The 13,126-nt window shown below is 37.8% G+C and overlaps 1 protein-coding gene across 1 annotated transcript in view; it reads right to left on the bottom strand.

Annotated features, from left to right (window-relative positions):
- Positions 1 to 12,514, bottom strand: part of LOC121958531 (cone cGMP-specific 3',5'-cyclic phosphodiesterase subunit alpha'-like) — a 36,894-nt gene extending 24,380 nt beyond the window's left edge. The window contains exons 1-10 of the mRNA XM_042507499.1: positions 12,441 to 12,514; positions 11,206 to 11,427; positions 10,989 to 11,096; positions 9,938 to 10,093; positions 5,127 to 5,180; positions 4,465 to 4,609; positions 4,024 to 4,151; positions 3,625 to 3,818; positions 2,906 to 3,029; positions 2,720 to 2,791 (exon numbers count right to left, since the gene is read on the bottom strand). Of these exons, the coding sequence (XP_042363433.1) occupies positions 2,720 to 2,791; positions 2,906 to 3,029; positions 3,625 to 3,818; positions 4,024 to 4,151; positions 4,465 to 4,609; positions 5,127 to 5,180; positions 9,938 to 10,093; positions 10,989 to 11,096; positions 11,206 to 11,394 (1,170 nt within the window). The 5' untranslated portion in view covers positions 11,395 to 11,427; positions 12,441 to 12,514. The remainder of the gene's footprint in view (positions 1 to 2,719; positions 2,792 to 2,905; positions 3,030 to 3,624; positions 3,819 to 4,023; positions 4,152 to 4,464; positions 4,610 to 5,126; positions 5,181 to 9,937; positions 10,094 to 10,988; positions 11,097 to 11,205; positions 11,428 to 12,440) is intronic.
- Positions 12,515 to 13,126: the final 612 nt, after the last annotated feature.

Below are 13,126 nucleotides of genomic sequence, written 5' to 3'. Positions count from 1 at the left end.
ATTTGACAGATTTGTAAACTTTAAAATAATAAGATACATCCCATACTGATGCAAAAAAGCCCATAATATATGCAGAACATTGTACATTAAAACATAGTTATCACGGCATATATTTACTATAGGGAAAATAAAAGCTTTCATTATCTAAAAGGTCAGTAGCTCACTTATATAAAATAAAACCCAAGAATAAATAACTCCATCAAACACGCACAAAATAAATTTCAATAAGAGCTTTAGATGAAGAAAAACAAATATACTTAAAAAAACGAAGCAGGAAGACCCCAAAAACAAACATATGTTGGTATATGATCAGATCAGTCTTTGGCCTGGTGGTATCCTAAAGTCAAAAAGAACTGCCGTACATTTTTTTTTTTAAACTGACTGTCACTCAATTAGCAAAAAGACTTTTGAATAGTTTTAATGTGATAAAATATGCAGCATTTTAAGAATGTCCCTCGATTCCCATTTACATAAAAAACTTTATTTGTATTTTAAATGTATTTCCTAATAACAAAAGTATTCCAGCTGTTCTAATTTCAACTCACACTGAGACAAAACAACCATTTGAATATCTCTTGGAGTGAAGACAAAAAGATTATTGCAGTGATGTAATAAACACATCTTGCGGGAAATGCACCCACCATCATACTTGGAACACATATACGTTTGTATTTTCTTTCTACAGAAGGATGTGTGCATCTACTCATGGAGAGGCTCGTGCTTATGACAGGGCAGCATGTAAACATTAACAGCGTCTACCTCGGCTGAGCTGTAATGTTAGCTGGCTCAGGAATGCACGCCAGCAGTAGATGCAAGCTTCCTTTTGGAGACAATTATAGCGGTGGACAGACTGTTTTAACTGCGCACAACATGGCCCTACAAACCACGGCCACTACCAGTAAAAGACAAACCCACCATCCCGATGGTTATCTGAACCGTGCTGCAACTTGACACTTTTGTGAAAACATATTAGGCCAAATGTATTATTCTATATAACAAGATGCTACCATTCCCATTACCCATACCATAATCCCAACCACCTCTCTTTTACCCTAGTATTTCATCTAGGTATTCAAAATTCTAACTTAGCATTTTCATCGGGCTTACGCTGGGCTGACATTTAAGTTAAATGGACTAGTCATGGAGCTATTCGGCAGATCACATAGCTGAGCCAGCTGCAGTTTCTAGTGGGTGTAGTTCCGTAGACAGAAAATCGCTCCTACATGTAACTGTGTACAGCAAGGTCTGGATTATCTGGAGTAACCGAGTCATGATTTCTAGTGATAGATATTGCTATTGAGTTTTTTAAATGTATCTTTTGGCGCTTTGAACGTTGCAAGCCAGATGCCACCTTGTTCCATTAAATTCAAGAGAAGACAGACGTCTTTATGGCCAATATCTCCAATATCTCAACTAATGCCAAAACAATCTAGACATTTTGGGGTTTGGGTTGGGCTTTTGCAAAGTAGAACAAAGAATGAGTGGGCAATGATGAAAGTTTCAGTTGAGTTTTAAACTAAATTTTACCAACGTTTGTTCCTCACAGGAGTGTTTGTGGAATCAGTGTATGACAAATGTTTAAAATATGCTGCAAGTTTCCTAAATGGATCTTATGATCTAGTCCCAAACTTAACGGCTTGTGGCCCATTAAAAGGACGCAATGTCTGCTTGATACCCATTGTCTCAGACTGCACGGTCAGTATGACCAGGTTGATCAAACAGTGAGTTTTTTTCCCTTTTTATTTGAAACATTTTCTAGGCATGGGGAGAAAAAAAAAAGCTTGCCTTGTTTATACGGTAGCTTTGCAGTCTTGTTGCTATCTTGCTGTTTGGGTGCGGATGGGTCCTGACGCTCAAGCTGGGAACTGATCTTACCTCTCCTCCAGCTCAGGCAAGGCAGAAGTCAATGTGTGCCAGGAGCTCCCTGTGGCGGCTGGTGGGATAGTGGGCCCGACACTTTGGGCACTCTAGGAAACTCTCATCCAGGAGGTTGGTGACTTTGGAGGGAGATGTAGGACCATGAGGGTCACTGATAGTGAGACGCTCAAACTCAAAGTTGTTGTAGGAGCTGGGCTCTGAGAAACGGGTGTTGGGCTGTTTCTGAAACGCAAAACATTGCATTCATTTAGCACATGCTTTGCTACAAACTGATATATGAAAAAAAGTGTTCAAATATCATGAGGGCAGAATAATACTTGAAGCATTTTATATTGAATTGCAATAAAAATACTATTACATTTTTTTTCACATGAACCTTTCTAACAAACGTATTAGACTGAAGCTGTACTTCAGAAAGACTCAACAAGGAACATATGGTTTTGATATCCAGTGAAACTCACAGCAGACTCCAGTTTAGCAATCTGATCCCGGGCTTTGCGAAGCTCCTTCAGCACCTTATGTAACTGGTGCTGCATGCTCTGACGATCAATCTTTTCATTCTCAAAGTCCTTGGCAGAGAGTTGGATCTTAGGAGAGAGAAAAAATATGAGGAGGAGAGAGCCAAGAACTCATTGTACTTGAATTGCATAAGTGGGATCAGTATGGATTTATATAAATATAAATAGTTACATCTCTATGTGCTACATACTACATAAGGCCTGAGCTGATGGGTTTTCTACTCATAACTGGATGAATGTTCAAACTGTATGGTCAGTAATTGCTAACCTCATTGTTTCATACAGATTTTTGTGAACTGTTGGAGTATTTTTCTTTAATTTACCTGTTGCTCCAGAGCTGCGATTCTCCTCTGTTCTTCATGTTGGCTCAGAAGAGACTTCTGTAGCATATTCACCTGTAAATGCCATATTATCATTAAACTAAAATGCCACATTTAAACCCCTCTCCGTCCAAATAAACCTGGGATGATATTTTTTTTTAAATTTTCTATCCACAGTGAATGTGTTACCTGCAGCAGAAGCTCAGCAGATCTTTTCCTCTCCTCCTCCAGTCTGATGTCCATATTTTCCAGTTCCATTCTCATTCTGTCTGACCGCTCAGACGACACCTTTCTCTCCTCACACACTTCATGCCTGGATGCAGTGTTTATGTAATCCATATAAATGTTAAGAATAATGCTGTTTACTTAAATAGTACTTAAAATACTTGTTCAAAACCCTTATCAGGTTATATTTATTAAAATCGAATATGGCACAAAAAATTTAAAACCAATGTGGTTACTAATCATAATCATCTCAGACTGCAATTTAAAAAAAACCAAAAAAAATACATCCAGCATATGGAAACTCATTTATTTTTATGGTTATTTTTCATATCAAAACATAGGTTTAAGGGCTTTAAATTCTGAAAATGAACTAATATTTGGTAGTTATGATCAGGACTGATTTTGGTGGTTAAAAGATTTAAGTCGGTGAAAGTGGAAATTAATGTTAACATATAATATTTTTAGGGCATTTTTTTGGCGCAGACATTCTATAAAAAGTTCATATAGACTATCTGAGAATTTATCAATGTAATATAGACATTCAGAAGTGGTATTTTAAGGTAAATGTCAATTCACATTTTCTAATCATAGGCTTATTTTGTTTCTTTAGACTACACAGATGTAATTTAAAGTTAAACTGTGATGCAGAGTTAATGATTTCTACAACAGCTGACTTCCTTTACCTGTTGCTGAGTCGCTCTGCCTGCAGCTGCATCTTTATGTCCTCTGTCTCTTTGGTCTTCTCCTCGTACTTCCTCAGTAAAGATGTCAGATCGCTGCACTTGTCCTCATATCTCCTCTGCAGTGCTGAAATCTCCTCCTGCAGCCTGGTGACCTGCTCCTTCTGAGAATGCAGCTCGGCCTGAGCTCTCAACGTCTGCAGAGCCGCAGAAAAGCAAATTAATTATAAAGATGCCTGAATCCAAGAAAAAGAAATTTGATGGGGTTGGTGCTATTACAGGCAGATACAGCGCTCAAACTGTTGAGTGGACTGAATGTCAGTGCATTTGCACATAGGTTTATGGGGAGACTGCAGCACAAGCCACAAAAATAAAAAGTGAATGAGATTCTAACGCATTTACCTGTTCCCTCTGCCCACTGAGCTCTTGTTGGCTTTTGGTAAGCTGATCTTTTTGCCTCTCCATGTCTTTCTGTAACCCCGACAGCAACTGGTCATAGTGGCTCTTTAGATGGACGTCCTTCTCTGGACCTGCTGATTTGGCAGGAGCTGCAATAAGAAGTGTATGATCTAAGATATTCCTTGCAATCAAAATCTAGAAAACTTGGTATTAAGCATCTTTTATGTTAAAGATTTATAAAAAAAAAAAAACGGTCTGTAATGTTAAATGTTGTGACTAAAAAAAAACTGCATAATTCCCCCTTTCTGTGTTCCATGCTGTCTATACCAGAGCACAAAATTAAGTGTTTAGGATCATTTTAATTACTTTAATATTTCATGTACTTAGCATGCAAATGTAGTGAATAAGCTGAGGATGTGAGAAGTAGCTAATTCATTTCCACACCATCTGAAGTGGCCTCTTGTTTGGTTTGTTGCTGCTTCGCCTCGGCCAACTGCTGCTCCAGCTCCAATGTGCGGGCCAGGACGGACTGGACGTAGGCCTCTCTCTGCTGGTCGTATGTCAACCACTGCTGGTTCTTCTCCAGAGCCTGGTGATGAAACGATCAAACACAGACACTGACACACTATAGTCTGTACATTTCAACATGAGAGTTGCTCAATTCAAGGGTATACAGAAAAAAAACATGTCTGTATTTTCCTGATGTCAGGGACAGGTGTTTGGTTTAGTGTCAAGGGGATTTTCATTAAATCTTATAAGCGTATAGCCTTTCTTGGCTTAGCTGGCTTTTACTCATAAAATAATCAAAATGTTTTCTTCCATTAAAAAAACGAATTCCCAGTGTGCCCTTTGTTGATAGTATCTATTGATATTGACATAAAAGTGGGTCCTAGACATTGAATGATGAACTGCAGAGAATCATTTCATTCCCCTGGCCCTGAACACAGTAATGGAATGAAATACTTCAAATATACAGCTGATAGGCAAGATATTTCAGTTACAAAGCTATTGTACAAAAGCATTTTTTTTCAATAGTGAGAAAGCACATAGTGAAATTACAAACAGGCACGTACAAACACACACAGTAAATCATTGACTGCACTCACATCTCTCAGTTGATCTTGTACCAATGCCAAGTCCGCAGGAGGTACCTGTCCATTCTGAGGAGAGAAAAACACATTTTGGAAAAACACAAGGTTTGATATACACAGTACTGGCTTCACAACTTCTATCTGGTCTGTCTGTCACATAATAAACTCAAATTTATGCTGGTTTACTTTAGACTGGCTTGAATTAACAAGTCAGAATAATTAAAACTCCATGTGTTATGCACCAAAAAACAGTGCACTGCTGTTTGCTACTGTGTCTTTTCTGCTAGTTATTCTGGACGTAGTGCTGGCATGGAGGTGCCTTTAAAAGCAATTTAAGTTCAAATAAAATTACAGACAAAACTGAAGGCTTTTTGTTCCAATATTCTACAGCAATACACTGTGGGACTTGTTTGACACCAAGCCCAGACAAATAAAGTTGTTCTAAAAGAAAATGCTGGACCCCCTTCTTTTGTTCATGATGTTATTATATGTGCCATCAGTTTTCAAAGCAAACTTTTTACAGACTCTACAAAAAGTATGCTTGTTAGAAAAATCACTTGTAGGGGGAGGGATGAAAAATCTTAAGTGTCATAACGATACAATTATGATAAATGGATGGTAAATGGAGTTGCACCTGTATAGCATTTTTTTCTCGATCACAACGCCCTTTGACACTACATGCCAAATTCACCCATTCACACACACATTCACACATTAGTGGCCAAGGCTTCAATACAAGGTGCAACCTGCTACTCAGTTAGTACAATCATCAGGGCAATTTGAGGCTCAGTATCTTGTCCAAGGGTACTTATTTAAGCATTTTCAGATGAAGACAGGTAGGATATGCCAATACTATTCAGTTTTCAGGAGCATTATTTGGGCATGTATACAGTGATTTTAGAATATGCATTTCACATTGGGTTTTTATAGCCGTGTGCGACACACAGGCTCTTGCCTATTTGCAGTCAGCTCTGTACGTTGTACACAAACCAACTAACAAACAGTTTGCAAGGCTGCAGTAGAGATGCATGCTAAAAAGAAAAGCACACATTTCTGGTCAGAGAGAGAAACACTTCTATTTTAAACATTATGAAAGACTTGGATATCAACAGGTATTGGATATCCTCAAATATCCCAACAGTGAACGTTTTTAACAGGCTGGTTGAAGGAATGAAAGAGGAAGGCTGTGTTCCCATGGTGAAAGAAGTCTGCCACCAGTGGAAAACTTTTAGCAAAATGGCACAGGTGGCTCCAACAGTTCCACTTTTCTGTATTGTGATGCGATTACCGACATATTAGCGCATGTTAAATTGAGGTACGTACTGCTGCATATAAACTGGACTATTCATTTTCATTGGCCAAAAAAAAAGAATATTTTGTGCATGTAAACACAGTCACTATCTGCCTGGTGCTAGTCTGCTAACACTGATTGAATGCTTAGGAAGGAGGGGTGTTTGGACAAAAATGGTGATACAAGATATGCCATTGTTATTTTAAAATAAAGGTGTATCTTAAAGATGATTATATGCATCGGTGTTTTCACTTTACACCAATAATATTGGACCGAATATTGTTACGGCCCTACTTGCAAATTTGAATGACAAATCTTCTTAATTGTTAATATTGCAAATAAACAAATAAATAAATACTGGAGCAAGTTACTCATCTATGCACTACCTTTTCAGAGTCGTGACCCTATGACAAAGGGCATAAACCCTAGAGCCAATCCTTTGATCCATTCCTAGAAGGCCCGCTATCGTCTCATAATTCTGTCACCCTGACTTGAGGTCTGCATGTCTGATCCCAGCCAAAGCTTAAGCTCAAGCAACCCCCTTAACAACAGTAGGCATCAACAACAATCTCTGTGAGATGAGCTCTCACCTTTCCAGACAAGCACCATGAGCTTGTCAACTTTTTCCAGATGGATTTAAAGGTATGCCCGATAAGCTAAGCCAACTAACAGCTTGAGTTACTCCAAGAACTAGAGGAAGGTTGGGTCAGGGTCTGTAGGCCAGATTATTTCTAGTAATGTGAAAGGAGTTAAGCTAAGGGATTCAAAACTTCCTAGAACATTACCAAAAAAACATAGAGATACAGAGATCCTGTTTCAGTGAGACCTGAAAGGCATCGATATCAAAGGGACTGTATGTTTACAAGAACCAAGTATTCCTATCCATTTGTATACATAGTCTGCATTTTAATACTTTCCAACCTTGAATCTAAAAGTAGAGACTTGAAAACCAAAGCAGGTATTATGCAAACAATATAAGAAAGCATTTACACTCAAAGACAGTATTTCCAGTGTTTGGTGACCTTTATGGGGAGCGAAAACAAGAAACTTTAAAAAACTGCATCTGTATCTTTCTTGTAAAAACTCCTCTTTTCTTTCTTCACACCCCCTATTCTTTAGGCTCTAGTCACGACTGCAACAATAATGTAATGACAGGGACTACAGTTTTGGCAACACTGTTTTAATTATTTGGATGATTGGGCCTTGCTGTCTATTCCTGGTTATAATAAAAGGTTTTAATAAGGGAACAGCTAACATTTCTACATAAAAGCATGTTTTCATCTGAGTAAACAAGACATGCTTAATGCTGGCTGATTCCTTCACCCCAACTGAACTTGAAGTTTGATTAAGATAGAAGAAAATCAGGGGACATTATACTGAGGGAGAGCTACTAGGTGAAAATCAGGAAAATTAGCTGGATTTTTTTTTCACTTTTTAAATTAACTTTGAATTGAGCTTCACTTTGGACCAAAAAAAGCCCACATTTATGTGATCACTGAGTCTCCAGCCATCCGAATTCCTGGAGTTTTTACTTGTGATTTTGCCACCTCTTCAGAAACCAAGGAGAATCCTGATGACCGCTCTGTACGAGTGTAGTGAGAGCCTGCTGTGCTCAAAGCATCAAAGGGCTCACTGCAAATCAGTGCTGCTTTTTGATAGAGCAGTAGAGCCTACAGTCTGAGGCAGTGTAAACCACTGGTATAGTAATACAATATATATTTATAGTGCATGATATTTATACAATCCTACAAAGTGTCACTCGAACAAAGTTATTATATCTCTTACAACTGGTGTGTCATCGTACAGGTACTGATGGCTAAAGAAGAGTACCATAGAATAAAATGTATTTACTTTCACAATGTGTCATTTTATGCCATGTATGACTTGCACCTTTAGCTCTCACTGCAACAAATTCAGTGAAGATTATGTCAGCGGCGAAGGAAGGAAAACAGAGGTCACACAATGCCACCCAGTGGACAGAAAAATAACAGCACCTGCAGTTTTTCTGTGGAAACATACAGTACAACAAACCTGTCCTAAAGAACATGATATATCTCTTAGGGGAAGCTACTTGCTACTGACTAAAACACATAAAATGATCATTAAGAAAACTTGACCAGAGGCAAATGTTGAACCAATTTTGATCAAGTTATAGGCTTACTTGTTCCTTTGATAAACATTTATGTTAATCAGACTCAATGAAATCACTGAAATGGAATTTGATTTGTTCAAAAATTATTATTACTGTACAAAAATATGTCTACTGCATCACAACCATGAATGAACCCAAATAATATGGAAACAATACAATAAAATAAAAATTGGGGCTAGAGGATATCAGAATGGGGACAGATGAGAGAGTTCTAATAATCTGTTTTTATGCCATTTCTTCATATGTTGTAACTAATTTCCTGAAGTACAATGATTTATAATATCTTTGGATTAGTCGTCAGTGAGTAAAGATACTGAATAAGCTCTTTAATCACCATTCACCATTAACACTTTGATGCCAGCAAAAGTAGTTGGTTTGTAATCAGAAGTAGTAGAAATCTGAAGAAGTAGTTAGAGGTCATAACTAGTTAGAAATAGCAAAAAATAAAAGTAGTTAGGAGTTGAAAAAGGTGAGAGTCTGCTGCTGTGGAGGAGCGAGGGGCGGATCTGACTCATATACTGTATTAATGCTGATTTTGTATCAGGTTGCAAACATGTTTGTTTAGGCTGCACTCTTTAACACAGGGGTCTAACATCAAGTGGCCACTCGATTAAGTTTTCGGCACTTCCGCATTGGATTTGGTTTTTCAGTCTTGGAGGTTGCCACTTGGAAAGCAGAAATAGTCAACTCTCCCATATTGCTGCGATATCGATATAAAGGTATTTGGTCAAAAATATTGTGATCAAAAATGCAAGAAAAAAAAGCGCTTCCTTGACTCAAAAGTCAGTCTGTTCGAGCTGCTCTTTGGGTGGGGATATACTAGGATTAAAAATCAGAAAGAAAACTCCAAGGCACTCTCTTAAAAACACACTCCTACGAGTTTTGGCATACAAGCCTTCGTCAGAGAGTCTGTTTTTAAGGTTTAAAGAGAGTGCCTTGGAGTTTTCTTTCTGAGTTTTAAAAATATTGTAATATCTGATTTTTTACCCAGCTCCAAATGATATTTGTTTTGATATTTTCTTTTTGTTTCTTCATCGTCTTTTTTTCATCTTTCATCTTATTTTAATTTCTTATATGCTACTGCTTTTTTTCTCCACAGATTACAACCCCAGTTGTCATGTCATTGTGTTGCATTTTTCCATGATTCACGGCGTCGGTGTTGGAGATATGGATCTCATTTTGTGTTGTGTATATTGTATTGTATGTATTTGTGTCGGCATGCTGTTTGAAAAGCAATTTCCCCTCAGAGACATTCAGCTTGTTTTAATCTTGAATTTGCTTTTTTCACCTTTTATACATTGTGTTTCAGGAATACTTGGTTTAACTGTGCATTAGACAAAAAAACCCTTGACTTATGTAGAAGCTGTAAGCTGGTCAACCTACCACTGCCTGTGTTTCCAGCGACTGGCAGCGGGCAGACACAGTGGCCAGCTGATTTTTCAGGTTCTCTGTCTCCTGTGACAAATTCTGGAACAACACGTCTCTCTGCTCTGCCTCCTTCCTCCGCTGCTCCAGCTGGGCCTGTAGTGATGCTACCACCTGAAAAACACAACAACATGAACAAACAACACCTTGACTTGCTCCCACAACAACCATGTAAACCGGATTTTTTTTTTTAAACCTTTGTTTATGCAGAAGCAGATCTCTGGGGATATTTACTGTTCTCCAAGCAATTATCTGCTTCACACAAATGGCATTACACGGCTGGCAATGTGCTGGCATTGCCCACCGAGCAGCTCTGGTTTTAGCACTCTTGTTGATGAAAGTTAATGAGGAAGAGGCAAGTGCGATTAAATCACATTACACATTGATGATGTCTGGGAAAAACAAATAGCTGATATTCTATTTACCAGCGTGTTATTTCCAAGTTTTACCCTGATGGCATTCTGACTAGCCTGAATTAGAAAACGATTTCGGCAACAATTGAAGAGATTTCACGAGGATAAGCAACAACCTCAAACAGACAGCACTGTTTTCTCCAGCAGTGCCACAAACACAGACCCACAACAGTGAAAGATAGTTGGGTTTATAAATATCAAGTGAACAGCACCATGTGTTAGTATGCAGTTTTTGCCGCCTGTCTAAACGTCACTTAGCTGAGCTGCTGTCAAAATAGGATAGAAGCTATTTCCCCCCCAACTGCTTTTTATGGCAGCTCAGTGGGAATCTAGTATGATTTCTTTTCTCCCCCTTTCTGACAGTTGTCTGCTGCCAGCCATACATATGCTTCCAATTCAATGCCAAAAGTGCAACAAATCTTCACAAGTTGAGGAGTACTCTCAAAGACACAACTGTAGGAATAGCTCCTCCACCTGGGCCAAAAAACTGCTGCCTCAGTATGTCCAAACTTGTCTTTCTGTGTGTCCATGCTGACGTTGGACTTCTAGATGGACATATCTTTGCCGTTCTACCATAAATGTGATTTTGTACATACCTCCCCTCCTCTAGCCGTCAGCTGCTGTCTCATTGTTTCCAGTTCCTGCTCTTTAACAAGCAACTGCTGATTGTTTCTCTCTCGTAGCGTCTCAAGGGAAAGGATCCTCTGAAATGATCAACACAAGATACCATATAGACATTTTAAGAATGAGACAAACAGGTAATTCTGAAACTGTAATTTATCAATACACTTTCAAAATCAACACTTCCTTTACCTCCAGAAGCTTGCTTTTGTCTGAGTCTGGTGGTTTGATGTGTCGTTTGGCCAGTTCATCAATCTTTTTCCTGAGGTGAGCATTCTCCTTCCTGACTTTTTCCAGCTCCACCTCAGACTTGGACACAGAGCTGCTGGATTTGAAACCCAACCTGCTGACGATGGTCTCTTTGGCTCCTTTTGATGTCATGGCTGCTTTGTTGGGTGTTGTGGACGTGATCTTCTAGAGGGAAACAAGACATTTCACAAACTGATGTTTTTTTGTGTAAAATCCAGAATATACATGTTGAGTTATATTGACTGAGATCATTTGGGCAATAAATAATCAAACTGAAGGTAAAATTCGAAACACTAAACCCTTCAGAAACATCCAAAATGAGGCATAAATTGCTGGCCTACGGATGTATTATTAACTCTTGGAAACCTGAGAAAATTCTCTTGATTTCTTTCAAAAACTTGGAAAAAAGGCAATGAGCACATAAAGAAGAAATGACCCCAAAATTATCAAGAAATAAGAAAACAGTGCATAAAAACCATCTGAAAATTATGAAAAAAGAAAAAGTAAAATAAAGGAACAAACAAGGCAAAAAAGACTTGAAAAGAAATGCTTAAAATGTATGATAAATCTGTAACATAATTTTAAAATATGTTTTTCTACAAACGTTTCTTCTCTAGCTTTTTAAAAAATAAATTTCTAAAATCTACTTTGTGGGACATTCCTTAGTAATTTCCTCATTGTCTTTCCCCCCATGTTTTGAAAAAAATAACACTAATTTGCACAAGGTTTAAACACTTGTAAAAGGTGTCTGAAAGCAGCACAAAAAAAGTGATGTCCGTCCAGGTTTCAAAGGGTTAAATATTAATATTCATATTAACCTGTGTTTTTTGCTTGACAAATAACTACTGTAAATTGATGGAAATATGCACGTAAAGTCTCTACAATGTTCACAACTTCAGTATACTTAGTATACAAATTAGCTTAACGTTAAATATTTACATTCATTTGCACGCGCATTTGACAGTAATGTATCCTAAATTTTTGACGTAACTCAATGTAATTTTTAAGTAAACATCCGTTAAAAAGATATCTCGGTGACAAAACTGACAGTTCCTTCACGTTAAACACATCCTCGCACCTGTCAGTAATTGATTAATTTACGTTACATCGTTGTGTATTTCAAAACACTAACATAAAGTAAAAAGATTACAGGAAAAGACAAAATATTTTACACTTACAGATAAAGTAAGCTGAGGATTTCCCCTGAAACTCTCCTTTTTGGAACAAGACCGTTTTCTAACCAAACGCTTTCGTTTCCTGAAGTTTGAATAGCAGCGCGTTGACGTCATATCCGTAATGTGAAAAGGGGTGCGTATGTTTATGTTATACGGACTGTCTCGGTCAAGCAATGTTGGGCGGTGCAGTGTGGGATCTAAAGCGTTTTTAAAAGTTTACTTGACGTTGATTTAAAATACTATCATTTGATGCTATTTATCTTTACGTAATATAGCATTTACAATCAAATTTTTTCGGAAGACGGCTTTTTCTGGGCCCAAACGACTGATTAATTTTTTACACTGGAGTGCGCGTTACACTGGATGAAGCAAACACACAGAGTAGAGCCAGATGTCCCCAAACTGGTTTGCTGTGTCTGTGGATCTTTTCCTTTCTTGTCTTTGCTCTTCTTTTTGGGATTTAACCTTTTTTTTGGGGGGGGGGGGGATCTCTGTTTTTATTTTCTTACTGATTAGGTGACATCACCTGTGATTTGTTAGTTTATATCAATTTATTTTTATATTTTTATTTATAGTTTGTTGTATTTCATATTTATTTCAAACTTCTGTTTCTTTGTTTTTTAGTGATCATATTCCAAATTTAACAGTGCGTTGTACAGACATACATTTTATTTTAAAACACTTAAAAA

This window comes from Plectropomus leopardus, chromosome 19 (assembly GCF_008729295.1).
Source record: "Plectropomus leopardus isolate mb chromosome 19, YSFRI_Pleo_2.0, whole genome shotgun sequence".
NCBI classification, from domain to species: Eukaryota; Metazoa; Chordata; class Actinopteri; order Perciformes; family Serranidae; genus Plectropomus; species Plectropomus leopardus.
Note: the sequence above shows the minus strand (reverse complement) of the source record. Positions and strands in the feature narration are given on the sequence as shown.